Source organism: Triticum dicoccoides, chromosome 2B (assembly GCF_002162155.2).
Source record: "Triticum dicoccoides isolate Atlit2015 ecotype Zavitan chromosome 2B, WEW_v2.0, whole genome shotgun sequence".
Taxonomy (NCBI): Eukaryota; Viridiplantae; Streptophyta; class Magnoliopsida; order Poales; family Poaceae; genus Triticum; species Triticum dicoccoides.
In genome coordinates this window covers 177,671,098-177,690,454 of record NC_041383.1, presented here as the reverse complement: position 1 = coordinate 177,690,454, position 19,357 = coordinate 177,671,098, and the positions used below count along the sequence as shown (strand labels likewise).

The following is a 19,357-nucleotide window of genomic DNA, read 5'->3' as shown; positions in this document are numbered from 1 at the left end:
CGTTTGAAAAGTGCTGATTTGCAAGGAAAGAGCTGAGGGGTAAATAAACTGGTGAATAAGAAACCAGCATCGAAAAAAATCTACGACGGTTAACCTACGAAAAAAACCGGACGAAAGTGGTGGGACGAAAAAAACCCTGGAAGCGAGACTACCAACTGCTCCATTAGAAATAGAGATTTGCAATTTGATGCTATGATCACATGTGACAGAGAGAGGAGGAGTGCTATACTCGCTATAAGCGAGATATAGCATTCGCGCTGTTTTGGGGTCACGGCAAGGAAGATTGAGAACCCACCCAAGCGGCTGGCAACGGGGACGGCCCAAGCCCAAGCTTGCTAAAATTCCACGGCATAAATTTCACAACGACCTTCTCTTCCTCCTTTGTTCAAAATTTGAACGGCGCCGCCCTCCCCAAATCGCCCCCTTTCCCCACCAATTCCCCACCCCACCTCGCTCCCCCAAAGTCGGCAGCCGGAGCGCCATGGCTGAACCCAACTCATACGAGGAGCAGCGCAGGAGGCACGTGGAGGAGAACAAGCGGAAGCTGGGCGAGCTGCGCCTGCACCACCTCTCCGCCGCCGTCCGCGACGCCGCCGTCAAGCCCATGCCGGTCAGTTCGTTCCCATGCCTCCTTCGTCACAAAAGAGGTCTTGCCTTCTATGCTTCGGAGTCTGGTTCCTTACTTTACCTCGTTTGATTTGGTTGGTGCCCCGCAGCCACAGACCAAGCAGCTGAAGCTGCGGAAGGCTGCCGCGCCGCCGGCGCCGACCCGGCGGTCCGGACGCGTAGCCAGTCTTCCCAGGCAACCTGATTACCGCAACATCGTACGTTTGGGGATTTCGTGCTTTTTTCCCCTTTGCTTTCCTAGCCACATACCCATACTAACCCTAAGAATGTGTGTCTGTTTGTGTTCGACAAGAGTATCCTGAGGTACACCCATGTCTCACCCAAACTGTTCTTTCCATCGAAATATGTTATGCATAGGAAATATGAAGGATTCCATATCTTTATTAACTTTCAGCGGAACATATGTCAGTAAGACATTACCACCTGATCTAGTGTACGTGGCTGAGGAAGCGAGGGCCTACGCCTTGACCAAGGCCAAAGAGCTCAAGAACCAGTTGTGCTCTGACCACCCCTCTTTCATCAAGCCCATCTCCAATTATGCTGCCACAAGTTCCTGGCTGGTAAAGCAAGAAGATTACCATTGATGATACATTGTTTCCATCCCATCAATACAACAATAGCTTACTTGACGTTGATTTGCTCGGATATTTTGCAGAACATCCGGTCACAGGTCAATAAGAGGTATCTGCCGTGGAGTGATGAGATGATCTTTCTGGTGGATGAAGAGGATGGCGAGTTTCAGATGCCTTACTATGCACTAAGGGGTTCCTTTGGCACTGGATGGAAATGGTTCGCCATCGGTCACAAGCTGGCTGATGGTGATTGCTTGGTGTTCCAGCTAGTTGAGAAGACAAAGTTCAAGGTGAGATTCTTAAAGTTGTTCGAGCCCTGTTTGGAACCCAGGATTTCTTTTGATACCACATGTGGACAGAGTTGACAAGTCATTTCTTAGGGGTTCTCTGTGCAATAGGCTGGGTTCTAAATGAGCATCATGATTCTAAAACTTCTAATTTTTTTGCTAGGTGAGTTACTGGTGTCATCCACATTATTGTTCAAGTGTTTAAGTCCAATGTTTTTATGCAGCCAAATATTGATGTGATGTTGATTGAGTTATTACTGCATCACAAAACTGGAATTGTAAATGGGCCAAAAGGGATCATTAAGACATAATGATAGAGACGATCCATGTATGTTAATTTACCATGACGAACTATGCAACCTCTATTATGTAAATGATGCAGGTTTACATAATTAGAGCAAGTTCCTATTATGAAAAGGACTTGTTAACGCCTTTAGCTTCAACTATTGTGACCTTTTATCCTTATTAAATGATGCAGGTTTACATAATTAGAGCAAGTTCCTATCACGAAAAGGACCTGTTGACGCCTTTAGCTCAACTATTGCGGCTGCAGAAGGTAAGTTGTTCTTACCAATTTCTGCATTGGTTCTCAATAATTAGTAAAAGTCTAGTACCTTTTTTTCTGCTATGTAACCATTTCCTTCTACTATGATGCTTGGAGCCCCAAACTTAATGATTCTTCTCTGCATTTAAATTTCCAAGATGTTCTTGAACAATTTACAGTTTTCTATCCAGTAGATATGTAGAGGAACTTCTGGCTTGCCATCTTTTCTTTTTATCCCTAGATGATCCTTCATTTGCTTCTGCGTACAATAGTTAAACTATAATGAGTTAACATCATATTAAAGGCTAAAGGGTAATTTTCTACAAAGAATGAACTATACTCTAGATATTAATGAATCATTACTTGCAATCTTTTTCCACTTCTATGTAACCCTGTTAAGCTGTTCAATATTCCATAATCATACAGTTTCTTATCTTTATCCATAAAAATAAACAGTATCAAAATCCAAACATATCTATAGAACAACCAAAATGAGGTGATAATGGATTTATCCATATACTGCTCCTGTTGACGTCACTGCTCTAATTATCACTGCTTTTCTATGTTTCGGTTCTCCTGCCACGTTGAAAGTTTCAAAGAATTTTTTACTCAGTAGAACAGCTAGCACATGGTTTCTTGATCACTACCAGTAAGTATTGTTGGGTGAGTGAGAGCAACATGCAGTCTGAACTGAATAAAGATTGTTTACCAATTGATCATCAGGGCAAAAAAAGGATCCATGGAGCGCAACATAATCTTTGAAGAAGCCGTTATCTGACCCCCTAAAGGTGCAACAGCGGCTGGCCTCATCCTCTAGCATTCATATTTTACCTGAGCCGGATAAGATGCCATGTTGAATGCAATTTGTCTGACCTTAATACAGAGTAAGGTTAAGATCAAGCTTCCTGAAATTACAGATTCTTCAGCACTTGCTTGAAGACTGTTCATCGCACCTGTGTGGCTGCTAATTAGTTAGTACCTTTAATTGTTGAGCGAGAAATTTATCTCATTTTCTTTATCTATGAAGTTGTTAGGATTCCAAACTTTTGATTGTTTCCGAATGCGGACCTGCCTCACTGTGGTCCTCGAGAAGCAGTTTCCTCATTGGTGAATATGTTTGCACGTGGAACATGCAAATGCATTACTGGCAATTGGCTAATCGACGCTAATTTCTTGAATACGTATTTGTTGTATGTGAGGGTTTGGCTTCATCATGCAGAGGCGAAGAAGGTACGGTAATGCCTTCATTTTGGGAAGAAAAATCTAGGAACGAAATATCTTATCATGCACACGATTTTTAGATACGAGCATTCAAGTGATATGGTGTAGAAAATCTCCTTGCCCCCCTTCTTTATCCCACTCTTAAAGATATGAGTAATAAGCGTTTACAATGTTAAGAACTCAACAAAGTTGACGACACATCAGACCACTTGCACTCTGCTTCATGTGCACATAATATTCGTTTTGCAATTAAGCCAAACCTAGGTTAGAAAACGAAAATTTCATCTCTCTTTCAAGGAAAATCTGTACCTGTCAGAATTAGCAGTAGTAAAAGTTTCACACTTCATCAATGAAGCGGAGAGAGCGTGGAATAAACAGCTGCACATGGATGTAAGAGCTGCCTAAAAAATTGCAATCGGCCATATCGCACACATGATGGTTTTTTGAAATCGCATTATTATGAGAAAACAAGTTTATTTTCCGCAAGATCACCAAAGAATAGTAGAACTAAAGAGAAGAATGGAAAACTGGCTGGAAGGCAAAGTTGAAAGTTCAGATGCCATGGAGGTGTGCAAATGGTGGAAGGGGCTATGTAAGGTTAAAGTGCCCTCAGGAGTTAAAATTGTTTGTTAGGAGGTTTGCAAGATCGCCACAACCAACAAGCAAAGTGAGGGCTGGTGGCCATATGGCGGAGTCGCCTTTCTGTAGTAAGATAGCAGTTCAAGCGCGGACTCTTAGCACCATTCATTGACTGGATGTTGTATGGCACCGTTCGTGCGGATGCTTGTCAATGATGTTACAAATGCGATGTCTGTTGATCAATCAAAAGATCATGAAGTCTGGCTGGCAAATATCAAGAAGCAGTAACAAATACTGAATTTGTTAAAAAGGGTCAATTCATGAAGAGTAATTTCGAAATCCAATAGTCACTTATGCTTTCATTCTCAGATTTATTGCTAAGCTAGAGGTGTGCACAAAAGCAAGCCTGCATGCATTGGAGTGGGACGGCAACCAGGCATCAGCACCCTCCAGTGAGTCGATCATAAGATTCAGGTAGGCAGAGGTGTTTCAAGATTAGGGGTTAAAGGACTTGTTGCTGCAGTTTGCAGAGATGATGAAGGGTGTTATGTTGGTTCATCGGTGATTGGTTATGATGAGATCTGCAATGGAACATGAATACCAAGTCTAGAAGCAACAACATGTAGTATTGATTCTGCCCATGTAGGGGGGCTCATTTTTCCGGTTCGGGGAAGCTTATGGAATTGGTTTTCTTGGTTTTAGGAAGGTTGTCTCCGACTTACCTTTTCCTATTAGTTGTTTTCTCTATTGTTTTTACTGACTTTCCCTTTTTCCCTTTCTTTTCCTATTTGGTTATTCATTTTTTTTTCAATTTTAAGTCATGAACATCTTTTTCAATTTTTTTGAACAACTTCTTACATTTTTGAACATTTTTAAATATTTATGAACATATTTTTAAATAGTGAACTTTTTAACTTTATAAAATTTTAAAATTCATATTTCTTTTGTAATTCATGAATACTTTCCAAAACATGGGGAACCATTTTTAAAATTCTAGAACATTATTCAAATTCGTGGACAATTTAAATTAGTGAACATTTTTTAAATCTCGTGAAGTTTTTAAAGTTTAAAATTTTAAATTCGTGTTTTTTTCAATTTAGAGAACATTTTCTAAATTTGTTAGCATACTTTAGTTAACAGTTTCAAGAACCAGCTGAGCTCCGACCAACCCTCCTTCATCAAGCCGGTTTCTAATTACTCTGCCACACGTGGTCTGGTAAAGCAAGATGACTACATTTGAGATGCATTGTTTCAATCCCATCTGCACGGTAATGGCTTTAGTAGATGTTGATTTGGTTGGATATTTTGCAGGGCATCCCGTTGCAATTCAGAGAGAGGTATCTCCAGTTGAGTGATGAGATGATGTTTCTGGTGGATGAAGAAGGTGTCGAGTTTCAGATTCATTACCTTGCGACAAGTAGTGCCATCGGTGCTGGGTGGAACTTGTTCGCCATCGGTCACAAGCTGGCTGATGGTGATTGCTTGGTGTTCCAGCTAGTTCAGAGGACAAAGTTCAAGGTCAGATTCTTAAAGTTGTTCTAGAGCTCTGTTTGGGACCCAGGATTTCTTTGGAAACCACATGTGGTCAGAGTTGACCAGTCATTTCTCTTATGTTTTTTCTGTACAATTTGTTGGGTTATAAATGAGCATCATGATTCTAAAACTTCTAAAAACTTTGCTAGGTGAGTTACTGGTGTTATCCACATTATTGTTCAAGTCTTTAAATCTAATGTTTTTGTGCAGCCAAACAATGATGGTATGTTGATTGAGTTATTACTGCATTGCGAAACTGGAATTACTACAAATGAACAAAAAGGGGTCATTAAGATATGATGATAGGGACGATCCATGTATTGAAATTTACTATGACTAACAATGCAACCTCCATGTAAATGATGCAGGTCTACATAATCAGAGGAAGTTCCTACTACGAAAAGGACCACTGTTGACGCCTTTAGCTTCAACTGTTGCAACCGCACAAGGTAAGTTGTTCTTACTATTATATGCATTAGGTCTCAATAGTTAGTGTTAAAAAAGCGAGTTCCTTTTTTCCTGCTATGTAACCATTTCCTTCTACTATGATGCTTCGTGCCCCAGACTTAATGATTATTTTCTCCATTCAAACTTCCAACATGTTCTTGAACAGTACAGTTTACTATACAGTAGATTTCAAGAGGACATTCTGGTTTGCTATCCTTCTTTTTTTTTTTTTGAAAAGGGGGGATTCCCCGGCCTCTGCATCAGATCGATGCATACGGCCTCTCTTATTAAACAAATAAACAGGTTCTGAACAAAGGTCTTACAGAAAAAGGAACCAAAGCAGCCTATAGCTCACATAGAGCATCGACTGCAAGGCAGAAATGAGATAAGCCACAACCCGGCTGGCAAAATAGCAGATAGGTAAACTAAACTCCTATCCTATTACATGATCGCCATCCAAACCGGTTGAAGATATCCCGCGCTACCGTCTCCCACCGGACAGATCCAGTAACCAAACGCTCCCTGGCCTCCGTCGGAGTGAGTAAGGACCAAGTACGGATCAGCGCCGTAGCCCGGAATAACACCTGCAAAAAATGAATATTTGTTGTCCTGTTAAAAACCAAATCATTCCTGCAATTCCAAATTGCCCATAATAACGCACATACTCCTACACGAATGTGTCTGGCTGTTTCGGACTCAATCCCAAACAGCCACGCCCCAAATAACGTGTTTATCGATCTCGGTGGAGTAATATTAAAGGCAATTTGCACAATGCGCCACAACCCTTGTGCCAACAGGCAATCAAAAAATAAATGCTTGATAGTCTCATCCCGATCACAGAAACTACACCTAGTAGATCCTGTCCAGTTGCGCTTAACTAGATTGTCCTTTGTAAGAATAACTTGTTTATGCACAAACCACATAAACACTTTAATCTTCAAAGGAACCTTAACTTTCCAGACCTCCTTAGTCGTAGGTATCACAGATGAATTAATAATATCCATGTACATCAATTTTACCGTGAACACCCCAGTTTTAGTTAGTTTCCAACACAACTGGTCGGGCTGAGGATTTAGCTGAACGTCTATCAGCCTACGGACCAAGTGAAGCCATGCTTCCCATCGAGGTCCAACAAGCACTCTCCTAAACTGCATGTTTAGAGGAATAGACTGCATCACCGTCGCAACAAGAGCGTCCCTACGCTGAACAATACGATATAGTGTTGGATATTGTGTAGCCAAAGGCGCGTCACCCAGCCACGTATCCTCCCAGAATCGCGTATCATCTCCATTACCAACAATACATCTCGTTTTGTTGAAGAAAGCGGCCTTAACCCTCATGAGCCCTTTCCAGAACGGCGAATCTGTAGGTCTGAGAGTGACTTGGGATAAAGTCTTTGAGTGCAGATATTTACTACGTAAAATCTGCGCCCAAGTTGCCTCTGTCTCAGACGACAACTTAAACAGCCACTTACTAAGGAGGCATCTGTTTTTGACTTCAAGGTTTTCAATACCAAGTCCTCCTTGGTCCTTTGGTCTGCAGATAATATCCCATTTGGCCAATCTGTACTTCCTCTTAGACTCATCACTCTGCCAAAAGAAGCGAGAACGATAAAAGTCTAGCCTTTTCCTCACCCCCACTGGTACCTCGAAGAAAGATAACAGAAACATAGGTAAACTCGTGAGCACCGAGTTAATCAGAATCAACCGGCCTCCATAAGACATGAGTTTTCCTTTCCAACAGCTTAGTTTCTTCTCAAATCTATCCTCGATGCACTTCCACTCACCATTCGTTAACTTACGATGGTGTATTGGAATACCAAGATATGTGAAAGGTAGAGACCCAATTTCACACCCAAACAATTGTGTATAAGCTTCCTATTCGTCTTTGGCTCTACCAAAACAGAACAACTCGCTTTTATGGAAATTAATCTTCAGCCCAGACAATTGTTCGAAAAGGCATAACACTAGCTTCATGTTCCTCGCTTTGGCCAAATCATGTTCCATAAAAATGATTGTATCATCAGCGTATTGCAGGATGGACAGACCACCATCCACCAGATGAGGCACCACTCCCTCCACCTGACCGGCCTCTTTGGCCCTCCCAATCAGGATCGCTAACATATCAACCACAATATTGAACAAAATAGGCGACATAGGATCGCCCTGTCTCAGACCCTTGTGCGTTCGGAAGTAGTGGCCTATGTCATCATTAACTTTAATGCCAACACTGCCTTTTTGCGTGAAAGTTTCCACTTGATGTCTCCAGCGCTCATCAAAACCCTTCATTCGTAGAGCTTGCTGGAGGAACGGTCATTTGACTTTATCATAGGCCTTCTCGAAATCCACTTTGAAAATAACCCCATCTAGTTTTTTCGTATGAATTTCATGTAGCGTTTCATGAAGAACGACAACCCCTTCGAGGATGTTCCTATCCGGCATGAAAGCCGTTTGAGAAGGTTGAACTACAGCGTGCGCTATCTGAGTAAGCCTGATCGTGCCAACCTTGGTAAATATTTTGAAACTGACATTGAGAAGGCAGATAGGCCGAAATTGCTCAATTCTCATGGCATCTGTTTTCTTAGGCAACAACGTTATCGTTCCAAAATTAAGTTGGAACAGCTGCAAATGTCCCGAGAACAAATCATGGAACATCGGTATCAGGTCCCCTTTGATAATATGCCAACACTTCTTGTAAAACTCAGTCGGGAAACCATCCGGCCCCGGTGCCGTATTACTTTTCATCTTGGCAATAGCCTCGAAAACTTCCTTTTCCGAGAAAGGGGCAGTTAACACATCATTCTCCACAGAAGTAAGTTGAGGAATATCGCTAACCCTAGACTCATCCAGGGATACACAGCTCTCCTCTGGTGGTCCAAACAACCGTTTATAGTATTCAGTAATGTAGATTTTCAGGTTGTCCTGGCCGACTATTGTACCCTCATCTTGCTCTAGCTGGAAGATCCTCTTCTTCCGGTGCTTGCCATTGGCAATCATGTGGAAGAACTGAGTATTCGCATCCCCCTGGACAACTTTTCTCACCTTTGCCCGCAATGCCCACTTTAATTCTTCCTCACGGAGCAAATCCTTCAGCCTCATCTCAGCCTCATGCTTAATATGAAGCTCAGTGGGTAACAGAACCATAGTTTCTGCTTTTATGTCTAAGGTTTGTATAAGTGAAAGGAGTCTTTCCTTCTCGACCTTATACACTCCACCTAGATGTTTAGCCCACCCACGAAGGAAGCTTCTGAGATGCCTAATCTTGTTCTGCCATCGTTCAATGGCATCTGTACCTCCTACATCTCTGGCCCACTCTCTGGCAACAAGATCTAAAAATCCTTCTCTTTCAAACCACGCCAGCTCGAAAGAGAAAACATTTTTGTTACCCGAGTAAGTAGCCCCACCAGAATCGAGCAACAAAGGAGTGTGATCAGAAATCCCGCGAGAAAGAGCCTGAACAGTTACAACTGGAAACTTCTGTTCCCAAGCAACACTAGCCAGAACCCGATCCAACTTCTCGTAAGTTGGATTTGGCATCGCATTAGCCCAGGTGAACTTCCTACCTGAAAGCTCAATTTCTCTCAAATCTAAGCTTTCAATAATGGTATTGAACATAAATGACCATCTCCCAACGAAATTGTCATTATTCTTTTCATCGCGCCTTCTAATAATGTTGAAATCACCCCCAACCAGAATTGGGAGCCGCTCAGACCCACAGACTCTAACAAGGTCTGCCAGGAAATCAGGTTTGAACTTGGCCTGCGCTGCCCCGTACACCGCCACCAAAGCCCAGTCAAAACCATCAATTTTGGACCGCACCCTGAACTTAACCGCAAAATCCCCCATGACCACACTGCGAACTTCGAGAGAGTCACATCTAACACCAAGTAAGATTCCCCCCGACCTGCCTCTCGGCGGAAGACAATGCCAGTCAAACTCCATCCCCCCCGACAACGTATTGAGAAATTGAGGTGAGAAATTTGCTCTACCCGTTTCCGACAAGGCAATAAAGTCCAAACTATGCTCAATAGATGCCTCCGCAAGGAACCTTCTTTTAGCCAAGTCCTTAAGACGTCTGCTATTCAAAAAGATTCCTTTCATATCTCATCATGAAATTTTTTAGCCGTGCGAATCCTAGCGCTCCTACGGACTGCGGACATCGACTAAGTTTTGCGCTTCCACTTGCGCTTAGGGCTGGTCGGGCCCTCGCGGTCCAAAGTGCCCATAACCGCTGGGTTATCTACTTCCAACCCTATATTCTCGTCCTCCTCCTCCGGCTCCTGGAGGGGCGGTGCTAGGTCATGACAGAAATTATGAAGTACTCGAACTCCCAAGGCATCAATCTCAGAGTCATTCATTGGTTTGACCGCAGCTAAGTTACGAATTACTTCTAAAGCCCTCTCGGCTTCTAGATCAAGCAAATCGTTAACAGAATTAGTAACTTCACCCTCATTACTACCAAGTGAAATTCCTAATTGGTGTGCCTTATCCACAATTTGATCGTGCGAGAAATGCATAATAGTATTGGAAGTATTTACTGACATACCAGTTGTGACTTGGACTTCACGAAGCTTGGCCGCCCTGACGGCACAGCGCTGCTGCATGTCGTCCACCTCCGGATGGCTCTGAAGCCGACAACTCATGCGTCGGCCCTCAGCTGCCTGGTCCGGTATCCCGCCAAACATAATGACCTCCTCCCGCGAGAATTTATCCGGAGAGCGACCGCCTGTCACTCCCCGAACATCCACCTGGTCGCCATTACCAGATGAGAGCGCCGAGTCCAGCACTGGGGAAGCGAAGGCCACCTGCCCCTACCCCCATACACTCCGGACCGCCTGTCTGGAGTGCACGCCACAGTCCCGAACGGGGCGCCCCCCTCGGGCACCGAAGCAGACGGGAGCATTGAGGCCACCTGCCCCACACCCTCCCACCGAACCTGAGCTGCCGCCTGCAGTGGCCGCCCATCCACAGGCGTAAGAGGAGCGGAGGCCACCCGCCCCGGCCCCCCAACCGTCGTCCCATCGTCTCTCCTGGTATCCTCAACAGGAAGAAGCTGAGGGGGGGCCTCCAAAGCACCCTGATCCGGACCCCCAGATGAGATGGGACCCCCCTCCTGTACCACGGCCACGTCACCGCACGTAGAAGTAGGCGAGTCCACAAAATCCAACCTCACACCTCCACCAGAACCCTCCACACCCGCGTCCTCAAAATCCAACGCCGGTAAAGAGTACTCGAACTCCTCAATAGACTCCACCCGCTCACTCCACAGTCTCGATGGTGCAGACGCAGGACCAAAAGAACCGAATCTCAAAGTGGTCGCAGGCACATACGCTCCAGGCGCCGCCCCTCGTCCTGCTGCCTTACTCGTCGGCTCCGGCCTCTTGGCCATCTCACTCAAAGAATCATAGGCCGTTTTTTCCTTACCCGCCGTATCATCGTCACCTTCACTCATGTCATCGCCAGTGGCAGCTGGAGCCTGGGCAAAGAGGCTATCATCCTCGAACTCAATCTCAAGACTGTATACCTGCCCACGAAACACCCACTTAACCACGTCGGGCACGAAGTTGATGTCCAGAATACTGACCAACAGGCGAGCAATCCCATGAGCTCGAGTAAAAGGCATATCCACTCGCTCGGTCTTTCCCACCATGATACCGAGACTAGCAACCACATCGGCGTCCCGCAGAAGCGCAGACGGAGCCCCCGAAAAGCGTAACCAGGCCTGGATAAGGGGTGTACCCTGGGGCTCAACCAGCTTCCACTCCTGGAACTCAAGTATGGCCTCTGTACCTAGGACCTTACACATCCCAAAGCTCAGCAACCTCTGTAAGTCCTCCACAGTTGGGAACTGAACCCTGAATAAGTTGTTCTCCAGCCTGACAAGCTCCCAATGGAAGTCTCCTGGTGCCAGCTCCCGAAGACGATGAATAATCTGAGCCTCGGACACTTGTCCTCTAGTTACTTTCACTACCCCAGTTGTCGTACTGTGCTCCTCCTGAGGAACCTCCCTCTCAGTCGGCGACTCAAAAAATGTGAGTTCAGAACAGAAGACACCATATGTCATAAGGCTCGGTGTCTGCTCCCGCACCAGCGGACACGCACCAGACTCGTGTGCAGGCTTACCACAAGTATCACAAAGAACAGCCACACACTCAGCAATAAAATGACCCTTATCGCCACATCGATAACAAAGCATTCTTTCCTTTTTCTTAGCAAACTTTGCAGCCCTGTCCACCTCAGATCTGTCAGAGCCCTCCACCGACATAGCCTGAGTATCGACCTCAACCGGAACCTCGACAGCTGCCAGTTCCGTCACCACATCCATAGACTGGCAAGACAAGTCTGTCTCCTCAGCAAAAGCGTCGACCACCGTCTCAACCGAAGTATGATGTTGCCTTGGACGGTACCGACCCCCTCGGCCTCCTCGGCCACGATTGCCACGGAAACCGCCTCGGTTACGATGAGCCGGCCCAGCAGCCCCTTCGACAAAACCGCCTGGCGGCCCCAAGAAAGGCCTCTCAGCAGAACCATCACTCTACCAGGCATACCCCCGTCCGCCACCCGTAGACGAGGATCCCCGGTGTTGTCCATCTCCATACACATTGTAACCATCGTCACCCCACTGAGCCTGCTGCAACACTGGCGTCGCCGCGTCATTGATCTGCCGAGCCACAAAGTGCGGCGGTCTAGCTCCCACCTGCGATGCCACGGGGTGCTGGCCATGAGCACCCGGAGGCGGAGGCCTTGCTACCAGTGTACCTCGGCCCGCGGCAACTCCAGGCGTCGGCAACGTCGGCCTAGAACCACCTCGTCCCGCAGCCATCATCACCGGCGCCGCCGGGCGAGAACCAGCCGGAGCAGCCACCCCTCGGCCAGCCGGAGCGGTCTTAGTGGCCCCTCCCACTTGTGCCCGTTGGCCGCCTACGACCGTCCCCGGACGGCCCGCACCAGGACCCGCTCGCAGAGGCGGCGGCGCCCCTCCACTGCCGGCAGCAAGCGGCACACCGGCGCCACCGCCACCCGTCCCCGCAGGGGCGCCGCCTCCGCCGCGCCCAACAGCCGGCGCCTGCGTAGGCCCTCCACGGCCCGCAGCGCCCGGAGGCATCCCACTAGCAGCAGGGACTCCACGGCCCGCCATCGCCTGGAGAGGAGGGATACGAGGAGCACGCCCTCCGCCGCGATCAGCAAAGCACGGTCGTCTGCCTCCGTTACGAACCCTAGTTGGAACCGGACGTCCGCATGGGGGTGTAGTCGTAGGATGTAGATCGCCTCGGGCCTCATACCCTGCGTCCACAAGCCCACACGCCATCGTGGCCGGTTCACTCAGAACCGGCCCACCCACCGACAAGCCCGACTCTCGGCCCAACAACTCATTCAAACGAGCGACGCGGTGATTACGGATCACAGCGCTGCGGTCGATCACCGGCGCCGGCACCATGGCCGCCGACGATCGCCGAGCCTTCTTTCTCTTAACTAACTTCCATGAATTCTCAGTAATGAAATCAGCTAGAATCGGTTTAGGAAGACAAACCTTAGGAATCGGTCCCTTCCACGGCCGGCTCGCCGCAGCCGAAGTCCGGCGATGTACTATGCGCCGAAGAACCTCGAGTTTATCTTCCGATCGTAGCCCTTGCCGCGCCGGATCGTCGAGTGGCACCACTCCATCACCAATCGCCGCGACCTCATCTTCAGAGTAACCCTGATCGAAGGCCTCGCAAATGATCGACGAAGGCGTCGGTGAATATTCCGGCGAGTCTCCGGCATCGTCGTCGTCCACGAGCGTCACCTCATCATCCTCATCAGCCAATACCCAAAAGCGCCCCCCGAACCGCGGCTTCGAGGGCTTTGGCTCTTCCGTGAGATCGATCAAGTCAATGTGATCAAGAGTCTCCGGTTCCTCCTGCATACGCGAATGAACGGTAACATCAAAAATATCAATGAGCAACCGCGTACCTTCATTAATCTTCTCATCAGCTTTGAGATACTCCCCTCCGAGAATGTCACCAGCCAGATCGCACACCACCGTCCACCTCGAAGGGTAGTACGAGTAGAGAACTCCCTCCGATCTACGGCCGGCTTCCCGGACATCTTGGAAGAAAATTTTCCATTTGGCCGGATGGAGAAATCCCCCGATCTCCGCCGCAGTCTGCGAATCCGGCGATCCGCCGGTCTCAGGTGACCGCCCCGACAGCGGCGACTCCTCCCGAGCAGGCCGCGGCGGCGCCGTTCGCCCCGCCGGCGGCGGATCAGGAGGGGGCGGTAGGAGCGGAAGGAACGCAGCCCCCTCCTCCTAGATAATCCTTTTCTTAGTGATGTGCACAATAGTTAAACCATAACGAGTTGAACTTAAACATCATATTTAAGGTTAAACAGTCGACTTCTATAAAGAATTAACTGTACTCTACTTACTGGTGAATCATTACTTGCAATCCTTTTCCACTTCTCCGTTGGCAAGTGAAGCTATCCAATATTCTGTTATCGTACATCACCTGTGCACCGAAGCTTATCTTTATCTATATATATAAATAATATCAAAATCCAAACATATCCAGAGGACAAATGAAAATACAATGATAATTGATTTATCCATTTACTGCTCCTGTTGATAGCACTACTTCCCTATGTTTTGGTTCTTCTGTCACATTGAAAACTTCAAAAAAATTCTTGGTAGAACAGCTAGCACTTGGTTTCTTGATTACTACCAGAAAGTATTGTTGGGTGAGTGAGAGCAATGGCGTTTGTGCAATCTGAACTGAATAAAGATTGTTTACCAATTGATCATCAGGTCAAGCAAAGGATCCATGGAGCACAACATAATCTTTGAAGAAGTAATTATCTGATCCCCTAAAGGTTCAACAGCGGCTGGCCTCATCCTCTAGCATTCATATTTTACCTGAGCCGGATAAAATGCCATGTTGAATGCAATTTATCTGACCTTAATACGCTGTAAGGTTAAGATCAAGCTTCCTGAAATTACAGATTCTTCAGCACTTGCTTGGAGATTGTTCATTGCACCTGTGTGGTTGCTAATTAGTTATGCCTTTAATTGTTGAGCGAGAAATTTATCTCCTTTTCTCTATCTATGAAGTACTCCCTCCGTTCCAAAATAGATGACCCAACTTTGTACTAAAGTTAGTATAAAGTTGAGTCATCTATTTTGGAACGGAGGGAGTAGCTAGGTTTCCAAACTTTTGATTGGTCCAAAATGCGTGCCTGCCTCTCTGGTCCTCATGGAGAAGCAGTTTCCTTGTTGACGAATCTGTGTGCACCTGGAACACGCAAATGCATTGCTGGTAATTGGCTAATCGACGCCAGTTTTTCGAATACGTATTTACTGTATGCGAAGGTTTGGCTTGATCATGCAGAGGCCAAGAAGGTACAGTAACGCCTCCATTTGGGAAGAAAAATCCGGGAACGAGCATGAAGTGATATGGTGTAGCAAATCCCCCTTCTTTCTCCCACTCTCTAAAAAGCTATGAGTGTTTGCAATGTTAAAAACTTGACAAAGTGTATGAAGCGTCAGACCGCTTGCACTCTGCTTCATGTGCACATAATATTCGTTTGGTGCAACTAAGCCAAACCTAGGTTCAGAAAACGAAAATCTTGTCTCTCCTTCAAGGAAAATCTATACCTGTCATTAGCATAGAATTAGCACCAGTAAAAGTTCCACACTTCATCAATGAAGCGGATAGAACATGGAATGAACAGCTGCACATGGATGTAAGAGCTATCTAAAAATTTCCAATCGGCCATATCGCACACATGATGGTTTTTTGGGATCGCATTATTATGAGAAAACAAGTTTATTTTCCGCAAGATCTGCTGACCACAGAATATTAGAATTAAAGAGAATAATGGAAAACTGGCTGGAAGGTAAAGTTGAAAAAGTTCAGATTCCATGGAGGTGTGCAAATGGTGGAAGGAGCTACGGAAGGTTAAAGCACCGTCAAGAGTAAAAATTGTTTGTTTGGAGGTGTGAGAGATCGCGCCACTACCAACGGGCAAAGTGGGGGCTCGTGGACATACGGCGATGTCTCCTTTCTGTAGTAAGATAGCAGTTCAAGCGCGGACTCTTAGCACCATTCATTGACTCGATGTTCGTTGATCAATCAAAAGATCATGAAGTCTGGCTGACAAATATCGAGAAGCAGTAACAACTACTGAATTTGTTGTAAAAAAGATCAGTAAAACCTCTGGGCAATATTGTTGGTTCGACACAGATCAATTCATGAAGAGTAATTTCAAAGTCCAATATTGACTTATGCTTTTATCCTCAGATTTATTGTTAAGCTAGAGGTGTGCACAAAAGCAAGCCTCCATGCACCGGAGTGGGACGGCAACCAGGCACCAGCACCTGGACCCATCAAGTGCGAGTGGACCATAAGATTCAGGAAGGCAGACGTAGGGATGTAAACCAGTCCCGTTTAATCTCGTTTAAACCCATTTATGATCTAATAGATCAATAATTTATTTATTTTAGGGAAAATGAACTATGAAGCCAGCTAAAGCTAACCAAATGAGACCTGCGGAAGTCAGACGTGTTTCAAGATTAAGGGTGAAAGAAGTTGGTGTTGTAGTTTGTAGAGATGACAAAGGGTGCTATGTTGATTTATCGGTCATTGGTATGAGATCTACATTTGATCATGAATACCAGAAGTCTAGAAGCAGCATGTGGTATTGATTCCGCCCATGTAGGGGACCTCTTTTTTCTGGATCGGGGAAGCTTATAGAATTGGTTTTCTTGGATTAAGGAAAGGTTTTGTCCGGTTTTATTTCTTCTGTCTATTCGTTGCTTTCTCTATCGCTTTTATTGAATTTTCCTTTTTCTCAGTTCGATTATTCATTTATTTATTTTCCAATTTGAAGTCATGAACGTGTTTTAAAAATTTGTGAACAACTTCTAAAATTGTTCGACATTTTTTAAAATATATGGGTGTTTTACTAGTGACCTTCTAAAAATTAAAGAGAATTTTTTAAATTCATGAACACTTATAAAAATGCAGAAATATTTTTAAAATTCTAGAACATTATTTAAATTCATGAACATTTTTAAAAGTTCTTGAACTTTCCAAAGTTTATGAACCTTTTGGATTTGTGATTTTTTTTTCAATTTTGAGAACATTTTCTCAAAAAAAGTTAGCATTTTTTTAGTTCAGGGGCATTTTTATAATTCTTGAACCATTTTTCATAACTTGTTAATTTCTTTTAAGATTCAAGAACATTTTTTACTTCATGATCATTTTTTAAAGTTGCTAGACATTTTTAAAATTCAATCTCATTTTTTTATTAACGTTTATAAATTCACACTTCTACAATCGTCAACATTTCTCCGAACGGAGTCCGGAACGTCTGAGCCAGCTTGGATGAAACAACTCTCTAAATATGTATCCGGGCAACATTTCCGGGCAGTTGTCGGGCATTTGGGTTGGACCCCGGATGATCCGGCTCCGGAGGAAACTTTCTGGTGCCTCCCGGTTGCCTAGCCGGACATCCGGGACGCCATCCAGATGATCCGGCTGTAAAGGTGAAAATGGCTATTTTGGGTGAGTGGTTTTGGCTAAGACCTTTTGAGATGTACTCCCTGTTGGGGAACGTAGTATAAATTTTTTTCCTACGATCACACAAGATCTATCTAGGAGAAGCACAACAACGAGCGGGGAGAGTGTGTCCACGTACCCTCATAGACCGAAAGCGGAAGCGTTTAGTAACGCGGTTGATGTAGTCGAACGTCTTCGCGATCCAACCGATCAAGTACGGAACGCACGTCACCTCCGCGATCTGCACATGTTCAGCTCGGTGACGTCCATCGAACTCTTGATCCAGTTGAGGCCGAGGGAGAGTTCCGTCAACACGACGGGGTGGTGACAGTGATGATGAAATTACCGGCGCAGGGCTTCGCCTAAGCACTACGACGATATGACTGTGGTGTGTAACTGTGGAGGGGGGACCGCACACGGCTAAAAGATCAACTTATGTGTTCTAGGGGTGCCCATGCCTCCGTATATAAAGGAGGGAGAGGGAGAGGCAGTCGGCCCTAGGGGGGCGCGCCAAGGTGTGGAGTACTACTAGGACTCCCTAGTCTCTATTCCTAATGTCTCAGTTGGTAGGTCGCGTTCCGGGTTTTATTTTCGTCCCACCTCACCCGGTCTTTTTTGGTACTTCTTTGGTACTTGCTCCCACCTCCCACCCACCATGGTTTTGTTGGGGAACGTAGCATAAATTTAAAATTTTCCTACGTGTCACCAAGATCTATCTATGGAGAGACTAGCAACGAGGGGAAGGAGAGTGCATCTACATACCCTTGTAGATCGCTAAGCGGAAGCGTTCAAGTGAACGGGGTTGATGGAGTCGTACTCGTCGTGATTCAGATCACCGATGATCCTAGTGCCGAACGGACGGCACCTCCGCGTTCAACACACGTACAGCTCGACGATGTCTCCCACGCCTTGATCCAGCAAGGAGAGAGGGAGAGGTTGAGGAAGACTCCATCCAGCAGCAGCACAACGGCGTGGTGGTGATGGAGGAGCGTGGCAATCCTGTAGGGCTTCGCCAAGCACCTACGGGAGAGGAGGAGGTGTCACGGGAGGGAGGGAGGCGCCAAGGGCTCAGGTATGGATGCCCTCCCTCCCCTCCACTATATATAGGGGCAGGGGAGAGGGGGGAGGCGCAGCCTTGCCCCTTCCTCCAAGGAAGGGGTGCGGCTAAGAGGGGGGGAGGAGTCCATCCTCCCCAAGGCACCTCGGAGGTGCCTTCCCCCTTTAGGACTCTCCCCCTTTTCCTATATCTTGGCGCATGGGCCTCTAGGGGCTGGTGCCCTTGGCCCATGTAGGCCAAGGCGCACCCCCTACAGCCCATGTGGCCCCCCGAGGCAGGTGGCCCCACCCGGTGGGCCCCCGGGACCCTTCCGGTGGTCCCGGTACAATACCGATGACCCCGAAACTTGTCCCGATGGCCGAAACAGGACTTCCTATATATAAATCTTTACCTCCGAACCATTCCGGAACTCCTCGTGACGTCCGGGATCTCATCCGGGACTCCAAACAACATTCGGTAACCACATACAAACTTCCTTTATAACCCTAGCGTCATCGAACCTTAAGTGTGTAGACCCTACGGGTTCGGGAGACATGTAGTCATGACCGAGATGTTCTCCGGTCAATAACCAACAGCGGGATCTGGATACCCATGTTGGCTCCCACATGTTCCACGATGATCTCATCGGATGAACCACGATGTCAAGGACTCAATCAATCCCGTATACAATTCCCTTTGTCTAGCGGTATGGTACTTGCCCGAGATTCGATCGTCGGTATACCGATACCTTGTTCAATCTCGTTACCGGCAAGTCTCTTTACTTGTTCCGTAACACATCATCCCGTGATCAACCCCTTGGTCACATTGTGCACATTATGATGATGTCCTACCGAGTGGGCCCAGAGATACCTCTCCGTTTACACGGAGTGACAAATCCCAATCTCGATTCGTGCCAACCCAACAGACACTTTCAGAGATACCCGTAGTGTACCTTTATAGCCACCCAGTTACGTT

General features: G+C 46.4%; 1 protein-coding gene across 2 annotated transcripts; it reads left to right on the top strand.

The window, feature by feature from the left end:
- The first annotated feature begins 393 nt into the window (after positions 1 to 393).
- On the top strand, positions 394 to 3,074 carry LOC119367493 (B3 domain-containing protein Os06g0194400-like). 2 transcript variants are annotated; one of them, XR_005176328.1, is made up of 8 exons: positions 394 to 610; positions 717 to 824; positions 920 to 930; positions 1,022 to 1,187; positions 1,283 to 1,489; positions 1,711 to 1,814; positions 1,965 to 2,042; positions 2,754 to 2,778. XR_005176328.1 is itself a non-coding variant. In XM_037632988.1 (7 exons), the coding sequence occupies exons 1-7, from the start codon at positions 482 to 484 to the stop codon at positions 2,790 to 2,792; spliced, it is 738 nt and encodes a 245-aa protein (XP_037488885.1). In that variant the 5' UTR covers positions 394 to 481; the 3' UTR covers positions 2,793 to 3,074. The 2 variants fall into 2 exon arrangements, 1 of the variants encoding a protein (XP_037488885.1); XM_037632988.1 differs by lacking the exon at positions 1,711 to 1,814 and having other exon boundaries at positions 2,754 to 3,074.
- The last annotated feature ends 16,283 nt before the right edge of the window (positions 3,075 to 19,357 follow it).

Bases quoted from the DNA above. Each gene is read 5' to 3' on its own strand.
- LOC119367493 (XM_037632988.1), top strand. From the start codon at position 482: ATGGCTGAACCCAACTCATACGAGGAGCAGCGCAGGAGGCACGTGGAG. The intron at 611-716 runs GTCAGTTCGTTC...GGTGCCCCGCAG, and splicing joins CCGCCGTCAAGCCCATGCCG to CCACAGACCAAGCAGCTGAA. The intron at 1,490-1,964 runs GTGAGATTCTTA...TAAATGATGCAG, and splicing joins TTGAGAAGACAAAGTTCAAG to GTTTACATAATTAGAGCAAG.